Below are 9582 nucleotides of genomic sequence, written 5' to 3' on the forward strand. Positions count from 1 at the left end.
CCACTTGTTACAGTAAATTTTAATATAAGTCAGCAACTTACCTCTCCCCCACCCTCCCCAATGGGAATAACCTCACAGCTACTCATCTTTGATCATGTTTGTGTTGGGATTTCAGATTTTCCACACTGTAACAGTGGTGCCCCAATTGGAGATCTAGAAGTTGGCTCCTTACTTGGTCTACAATTAGAACTTAGCTCTACACTGCTTCTTTTTCCTTATATACCTATACCTACTTCATCTCCCCCCTGAATTAGATTGTAAGATTCTGAGTTCCTTCTAGGAAAGAACCAGCTCTGATCATGTCAGGACACCGTCACCATCCTGCTTCAATATTTTTATAAAGTACAGTGTTGCTAAGGCATATGTGTTTGTAAGTACATTTTTTAAAATTACCATTTTTGAAATTTGGAAGTTTGAGGCTACTAAATTTTCTTACATTTTAAGTGTCTCTGAGTACCTTTTTCAACATCTCATGGCAGCTGATTCAGGGCCATACCTGACTAAGTAATGGGTGTTTCTTCTACTTAGTCACTTCTACTTTCATGGACTAAAAGTGTAGTAAGGAAAGCCAGTATTGGGGGCAAATTTATTATTTTTCTCCTCAAACCTGGACCTTTGACCTAGAACAACATACTTAACCTCGGCCTCCTTTTCTTCATCATTAAGGCAGTATGATAATACCTTCCTCAAAGGACTGTTCCAAGAATTAAATGGTCATTAAATATAAAGCACTTAACAAAATGCCTTTTACAGACTAAATGCTCAGTAATTATTTTAACCATTGTTTTGAATTCTAGTTGCTTTACCTCTTAATATATTTTTAGTTATACAAAAGCTGAACAAATTTCGTTGGAGACTGCCAGACTTCTCTTAAGGGTTTCTAGAATTCTAGCCATTCCTCACCCACATAAAATAGTACTGATCATCACACCCAGGCCACCTGAGCCACCTGACCTTACCTCTCATGTGCTGTCCTTTTGCCATCTAACCAAAATATGCAGGCACTTACTTGGACCCTGAAAACGTTTTCAGTAGCAGCCAACCTTGTCTCTGAAATTGAGCATTGTAAAACCCATTGCTCTGCTTTTAGTTACACCATTTGCCCCAAAAGCATTAAACAAACCAACAAAAATGGCTTACATGCCAGAGACTGGTCTTGATTAAAAATGGCCTTGGGCCTTTTTAAAACTCTTAAAACATCTTTTTTAAGAGTGAAAAGACACCTGAGAAGTCTTAAGTATGCCAGTTAGTAGATCAGTTGGGCAATGTGTTATCCAAAATACAGAATTCTTTTGATGGTTTTATATTCTCAGTGAAGTTAGATGGTTAAATTTGGTGTTCATGATAACACTGTACTTCAGTAAAACAGATCAAAGATTTTGCGCACATATTTCAGAAACTTCTGGTTGAATTATTGACTACTAATTCGTGGCTAACAAAACATAGAACAACATTCTGAAACTTTCTGCCAAGCTTCCTTTTGTCCTTTTCATTCTTTCCTGAATCTAATATACAACTCTGCCCTTAAATTCTAGCATGATGACTTCGGCTTGGAAACCTTACTTACTCCAGAAACTCTGTATTACTCATGATAGCCTCTTGCATAGGATTGAATGCATTATAGGCACATGAGTATTGTTCCTTATACTTCTCATTTGTTCTTCTAACAAATACGGACAGATTAAACTGCCAGCATTGTGCTGGATGTTGGCAGTACAAAAGTATCCAAAATGGATAGGTTCTCGCCCTCAAAGAATATATTTCTCCAGCTTATCAATTCCAGAATAGAGCAGAAAACTTTCACTTTAGGTCTACTGATTGATAAAAGTATAAGAATTATTTTTTATTACTATGTAAAACAATGAAATTCTGACTTATGCCACAATATGGATGGGCCTTAAGGACATTATGCTAAGTGAAATAAGCCAGACCCCAAAGGGGTCTGTATGACTCCACTTCTCTGAGATACGAGAGTAATCAAATTCGTAGAGACAGAATGAGGTAGTTGCCAGGGAGAGCGGGAGGAGAGAATAGGCATTACTATTTAATGGGTACAGAGTTTCAGTTTGGAAGATGAAAATATTCTAGAGATGAATGGCAGTGATTTATGTTACATATATTTTATTTCACTTTAAAAATTGCTACATAAGATTAATAATAGCTAACACTAATATAATGCTTATTATGAGCCAGGCTCAATTCTAAGCTCTTTGTTAACCTATTAAATGCTTAAAACATCTCTACATGGGTAAGTACTATCATTATCCCCAGTTTATAAAGAGGAGAGAACCAGGAATAGAGAGTCCATGTAGTTTTTGGTCCCTTTGCTTATATAAATAGTGGAGGCAGCATTAAAACCAGGCAGCATCACTCTGGAGTCCACACTATATTGTACTTTAAGGTAAAATGAAGTCTTAATTCTACAGGAACTATACCTGCACACAAAACTAGTTTAACAGAGGATGCTTTGAAAATATTTACTTCCATATTTTAAATAGCTAATGTAGTTAATATATGTGGTAGTTTCCATGAAATGGAAAATCTTTGCATATAGTTTATTATTTATAATTATTACATAAGAAGCTAGTTTATTTAAAATAATCGTAGGTTAAACCAAACAACTATAGTCATCTTTTTAACCTATTTCAGAGTTCATGCGAACAAAAGCTAAAGTATTTTAGCTTCAGAGAGGGAAAAAACCAAGAGAGATCAGATGTTCTTGAATTCAAGTGTAAAACTTAAGTGAAGCACCTAATGCTATAAGAACATTGAAAGACCATGGTGAATATTAGGTAGAATAATGTATGGGGTATTTGCAATGGTGCTTGGCATATATATTGGTAGAAATAATAGTGATAATAAGGAAAGGTTGTTGAATGTATATTTGCCTTGCCAACAATCATTATGAAGCAAGTACAACCCTATGTTAGAGATAAGGGGGTTAGACCTGAAAAAATTACTTTCTCAGGCCACCTGGCCAGTGCTACACAGAACAGGGTTTTGAATCCAGGCTGTGTCCCTTATTAATCGCCTTTTACTATACTGCTAACAGTGGCAGCTGTGGTTATGTTTCTCCTCTAAACTATGAACGTTCACAACTCTATTGTGTTTTTTCTCTTAATGTGTAAAAGGAAATGTTTTAAGGTATAGTAACCACCAAGCGATGGAATAGACAGACACACTAAAACAAAAGTTCCTTGTTTGTGACTCAGCTGTTGTAACTATCCTTCAACTTAAGGAGAAAACGTTGAATGGTCAAAATCCTGAAGGTGCCAGCTTTATTTTTATTTCATGGGAAACTATATAGCTTTCACCTTCATACAAGATTCTAAACATACTTTTGATTAACCGAAGGTATTTACCTATGATTGATTTGACATCTCACCTGTATTTTCCTGAGACCTGGTGAGGATCAGATACAGGTTAAAGCCACATGATTGAACAATTCTGAATACAGAGCTAATATAACACCTTGAATCATCCTGTTAAGGTTATCATTACACTTTGAACCATCTCATTAGTAAAAGAAGAAACCGGGTTGCCAAAGCTGAGAGCCATCAAGCACCGCATTTCTGAGCTAAGGATGAACCCAGAATGGTAGGAACAGCTCACTTATTGCCCTGGCAACTTGAAGCATAGCCTAGAGTCCTTGCATTGTGGAAGATGCAGGATCTAGATCACTGCGCTAAAGTAGTTTACCCCCAGATTTTAAGCTTGAATGCAAGCCTTTGAGAAATAAGGCCCAGCACCCTTGTGCTTCTCTGTGGCCCTGCTTTCTAACACTACTTCATCTGTCTTTTCCTTTACCTTGCATTATTCTTCACACATTTTACTTGCTTGCTTTCTCACTTCCCTGATGGTCAATTCCTGCGCTGGTCACAACTGTCTGTACGTTAACATCTGAAAAGAGCCTTTCCTGACATTACCCTCCCTTCTTTATTCCATGTGCTCCTTTGTAGATCTGTCTGAATACAAGATGATCTCAAGGCAGTCAGTCTACCCTGTATACTAGGACCACCTCCAGAAAACTTGCCCATTTTTATTACTTGGTATTTATGCTCATCATATTGTATGATTTCAACTTTATTATTAAATAATTAGTGAAAACCATTTTTGAGGCCCTAGTATATTCCAACCACAGTCTAGATGCTTTATGTTTGTAACCTCCTTAATCCTTCAGCCCTGTAAAAGTAGGATCCTTGATAAATGGTAGCCTCTACAGTCATTTAAATACCATACCACTTATGTGTAGCAAGTGCACACCCCTCTAGAATTCCTCTTACTAGGTCCTCTCACTGACATTAGGTAAATAATAATTTTTAGTATGACTCCTACTTACATACTTTATTAATTCAAGGATAGATATGTTATTCTACCAAAATACAGAAACTGTGTACAGAAATTTCCTGGCATAGAATTTACTTAATCTGGGAGTTCATACATTTTAACTTGTAAACTTAACCGTAGGATTTTTAGATCCCTCTGGATTTTTGCAGTAAATCTATTCCATCAGAGGTTTGTGTGTGTGTGTGTGTGTGTGTGCGCCGTGTGTGCACGCGCCAATAAATGTTCCTGTTTATATTTTGGGCTACATTTGGAATTGTTACTTCTTTTCAGAAAATTCCTTGAATTTACCCTGTAAATTTATGAAAATCAGCCATTTGTATACTGTAGTCGGGAAGTAGTATCTGAACAACTGGACACTTAATGTTGGCTTCCTGAGTTTGGGAATGGAGGATTCATCATCATTTCAGTTGTTTATTTGCTTTTCCTTTGTTTTTGAATTATTATTCAAATGGAAAACAATTCCAAATATTTTGCATTGAAAATGTGTTTTTATAGGTCTCCTGATTCTTGAGTATGTTTTATTTATCTTTGAGGCCAAATTCTTCTATGAAAAAAAAAATATCAATAAACACCAATGGAGACACAGTCCTTAAACTTGGGACTTAAGGGGAAACTGAATTTAAGGAAGTTACCTATAGAATAACAGACTGTAGTTTTCCCATCTTTGGATTAATATGTTTTGCTTAGTATGCTTAATATTGGAGTGTTCAAGAATCTTGGAATTTCTATTTTTTTTAAGCAAAGGATTTCCCGATTTCCCGTGCTCATTTGTATATTGAGAGTTTCCTCACATCACATCGGTTTGTATCTTAAAGTATCCCCTAAGTGTGTTTCCTAATGTATTAAACAACCGTGTATTAGTTTAATATGAATATTCTTCAGTAACAAGTGAATTTTTATCAAAATAATATGAAATTTTTCAGAAGCCAAGTGCTCGGAAGTGATGGCGATTCACTTTGGGACATAGAATCAAGTCCAGGAAATTCTTCCAGTGATCTGGATCGTTTAAAAGTCTGTGAGAGCAGCCAGGAAGATACTGAGGACTCAGAGCTAGTAAAGGGAAGCTTCCTGAAGGTGCAGCAGGCAGCTTGTAGAGGATTCTTTGATATCATATTATTAAATTTTATCTATTATAACAAATTAATTTAATACTATGTAAGAATCTTAATCACTTATTAGCTTTTTTTGGTTAGCATTGTTATCTTTATTAGAAGGTATATGTTTTGTTGGGGTTTGGGAATATAAGTAAACAGCCCCCTTATCTTTGTCTCCCAAGTTTGAAATTGTTAAAAAGGAGATACTATCTTAATACTGATGTGGCTGATGAAAAATGTGGAATGACAGGGAGTTCCCTGGTGGCCTAGTGGTTAGTATTCTGGGCTTTCACTGCCCTGGCTTGGGTTCGATCCCTGATTGGGGAACTGAGATCCCACGAGCCACGCTCCCCCCCAGCCCCCGCCCAAATGTGGAATGACATAGGCCAGGTAACTACTACTGCCTTGCCCCTAAATTGAACAACCTCAGGCAGACCAGAACATACCTTTTGGAGGCAAAGGAGAACAAATCTAGACAAGACCAAATCCCAGTATGCTCAGTTTTTCCTTCCCCCACCCCCTCACCCATTAGATAGGTTCTTCCTCCTCCCAGAGAGGAGTAGGTGAGGGGAGAAGAGAAAGAGACCCTATCCCACTACTTCATGCTTCCAGAGGTCATAATTTTCCCTCCCTATTAGGGAAATAGGATCAGTGGGGCATTTCTCTTAACAGAATTAAGCTAAATTTTCCTCCTTTTTTTAGTACACTAAAGAACAGAACTTATTTTGCTGCTTTTAAATTCATTTGCCATAATGTCTAGTATTTTCTACTACATAATCTTGAAAGTATTAATTAAAAATCACAATTACTTCAAATAGCTTTTAGTGTTTTATTGTAGTAATAAACAGATTGGACACTGGGTAGCAGTGCTTAATGGTTGAAAATAAAAACTTCATTGGTATTGTGTTTTTATGTAATTTAGGGAAAGATTCCTAAATCAACTAAAGTGTCACATGAACAATGAAAAAATATTTTCGGATTTTAGATTACTATAGAAATGAAATAATCTGTGTATGGTTTGTTTTCCTGTTTATATCTTTTCTAACATTGCTTTCTTCTACTCCTATCCCCAAGGTAAAAAGAAAATTCATTTGCAAAGGGAGAAAATGAAGGCCAAACAGAAGCAGGCTCTAGCTTCTGCAAAAACTTGGATTCAGAATGACCCTGAACAGAAAATGAAGTTAACTTCAAAACACACTTTCTGCCTTGAAAACTGAAAAAAGCTATTACTTCCTTTTTTCACTTGACCACAAGTCCTTTGATGGAAATGTACAGCAGAAACTCTTGAGAGAGAGGCTAAAAGCAACTCTGTTCTACCCTCCCCCCAGACTTTTCTTATGAAAAGTCAATAATTAAGCAAATTGCTTAACACTTGGTTCCAGTTCCTGCATATCTGGAGTTTAACAGCATAATACACCATTAATTTCCATGCTGCAGTCTTTATTTTAAAGAAATTAATAGGATGTCCTTACACTGACAGTGAGAATTCATCAATTTTAGAGCCAGGAATTTCCCATGTTACACAAGAAAAAAATAGAAGTCTACTGAATTAATTTTTTAGAAGAGATCAGATTAAATATTTCTTTGTTTTTCCTTTTGGAAACTTTTATGTATAATTCTTTCTGCCTGCCTACTTTTCTGCAAAATGAGATGTACAGATTTCAGTTCCCTGCTATGAAAAGTGATGTGGTGGCAATTTTATAAATGTTGCTTTCTGATTTTTATCAGAGTGAGAAAATAATTAAAATTATTATTGATTTCATATCACTTCATATTTTGATTTCCCCTCCATTTTAGTTTAATATAATTTGCAATAAATGTACATATTGTTTTTTGTTTCATAAAGCATATCACTTTAAAGTGGTTTTTACTCCTGTGATTATGTTGGAATATTTGGAATTTTAAAGGAGTAAAGACTGTCCAGCATTTGGTTTTATAATGTCTGTCACCAGATTTTTATTATTGATGTAAAAAAAAAAAAGTCAATTTTTTAAAATAGTTGGACTCTGGCAGCTTTGTAAGGAAAGTGGGAGGAGTTTAGGATTGCTATCAGTTTTCAGCATTGTGCTCTTGGAAAATAAGTGCTTTGCTTTTTGTCTGCCAGTCCGGGCTCCGTTTTTATGTTTATTTTAGAAAACAACCGTTGCATCAATATATTGTTTCTTGGCATTGTTCAGCATAGGTAATGTGTGCACTTTTTGTGTACACATTCATATTTAAGCTTTTTGCATAAAATAAATGCTTCTAGATGTCATATGGTAGTCTTTTTTAATCTTTTTATATTATGTTTTCTTGTGAAATTTTTTATGTAAAAGGGCTAAAGTCATAAAGAAACAAAGAACATGATTACAGTCAACTCTCCATTATCTATATAAAACAGTGACTGCCTCAGGTTTTAGATTTTGCAGTAATCATAAAATTAAAATAACGAAGGCATACCATAAGAGCTAATTCAGGAGGAACTTGAGATTGGTCCTTTCTCACGCCCAGAGTTATCACCTGCCCCCATTCTCCACTTTATGCCCTTCCCCCAAGCCCTACATGAATGTGCTCAGTGTCCTTGCACACACCTGTCATGGGTTCAAGGGCATAAACCTTTGTGTGATAACTTGGTCTTGACAGGCTGTAGTCTACGTGAGATGTAAAACAAACAGTGAATGTGAGCTGTGTCAAAAAAAAAAAGGATGATTATGTTAAATGTGAAATTTTCTGGTAGTAAATGTCACTTATGTTCTCATAGGTAATCAAGAGTTGGCTGTATACTGACTGAGTGAAAGATGGGTAATTCTTTTAAATATGCATATACATACACATTTAAGTATTGGATGATGGCTAGGGAACAGTGGATACCAGTGATAGAAAATATCTTTGAAAGGGCAGAAAGAGCTCTACTCTTCCTTATTGCCTCTTCATAACCCTTTAGAAGTGTAAAACTTGCCTCCGACATGCTGAAAAAGAGTACCTATGCATAAGCATCAGAGAGGTCCCTCAAGCAATCAGTGGGCATGTTCTGTTTAGATTTTGAAGCTCTCTTAGAATCAGCTTGATTCTTAAAGGCAACCAATTTGCCACCAATAAAAAGCACACTGGTAGGGCCTTCTGTCTCTCGTCTATCTCCTTTTAACTAATTACCCAGCATCATAGCTGTCTAGATTACCTAGTGTGAAGTCATATTTAACATAATGTAGCAGACCATTCCCATCAGTTAATGGCTGCTTAGATTTTTGCAAGAGAGTAATGAGTTAGCTAAAAGGATCTGGTCCACAGACATACGTAAATGGCCCACCCCTGATTTTTTAATATAAGCAAGTATCTGGCACTAAAGGATGGGAGAGTAGGATGATAGACTGAGCTGATGGGGAGGGACTTGAATAAAGGAAACGTCATTTTTCCTTTGAAAAAGGAAAAAGTAAAAATCCCTTAGGAATTTGGTATTCACATCTCAGAGAAATACAACACAAAGTGCAGACTTACATTTGAGAATTAATGTTAACCCTTTGTGTCTAGTTTGAAGCTTCTTGTATTTGTCTAAAACTACAAGCCAGAATTTTGTATCTCCTTTGATAAAAAGTGTGTATAATGTAAAGTAGTTTTGCATATTCTTGTGCTGCACATGGGCTGAATTTTTTTAAAAAATTTTTAAAGACTTGAAGAGAACCTTGTAATTTGTGTAAATGACAAGTGTAAAATCCTACCATAAAATGCTAAAAATATGCATTGTTTCAAATAAAACCAAGAAATGCAGCATTATATAGTAGTGTGGAACCCTGAATATTCATGAACCCCCTTGGTATGTCACGAGCTGATAAAATGTCTTTGCATATTTTGTTTAGATTCTGGAGTTTGCAAATAAGGGATTAAATGCCACCTTCGAACTTCCTGACTACATACTCTGATCTGGCTTACAGTGACTGAGGGAGAACATAATAATAGATGATAAATTCTTATGGACATTTGGGAAATTTTGGAAATTGTTTAAGAACTTAAAAGTGGCCTTCCATTCATACTATCTATTGATACATCTATCACAAATTCTGGACATGCACATTTAGTTCAAAAACTAGTTCACAGAGAGCAAACAGATTACAGATTACATATATGTATCTGGAATAAGAGACGAACAGAATGAGAAGTAAGAGAA

General features: G+C 35.8%; 1 protein-coding gene across 5 annotated transcripts in view; it reads left to right on the plus strand.

Moving 5' to 3' along the window:
• PDS5A (PDS5 cohesin associated factor A) overlaps nt 1–9191 on the plus strand; it is a 132278-nt gene extending 123087 nt beyond the window's left edge. For 2 of the 5 annotated variants that reach the window (XM_060110832.1, XM_060110825.1), the window contains exons 33-34: nt 5271–5421; nt 6516–6643. In XM_060110832.1, coding sequence (XP_059966815.1) covers nt 5271–5421; nt 6516–6551 — 187 coding nt within the window. In that variant the 3' untranslated portion in view covers nt 6552–6643. Of the gene's footprint in view, nt 1–280; nt 2478–5270; nt 5422–6515 lie in introns of those variants that run through there. The other 3 variants (XM_060110839.1, XM_060110849.1, XM_060110857.1) reach the window with 3 other exon arrangements.
• The last annotated feature ends 391 nt before the right edge of the window (nt 9192–9582 follow it).

Source organism: Mesoplodon densirostris, chromosome 1 (assembly GCF_025265405.1).
Source record: "Mesoplodon densirostris isolate mMesDen1 chromosome 1, mMesDen1 primary haplotype, whole genome shotgun sequence".
NCBI lineage: Eukaryota > Metazoa > Chordata > Mammalia > Artiodactyla > Ziphiidae > Mesoplodon > Mesoplodon densirostris.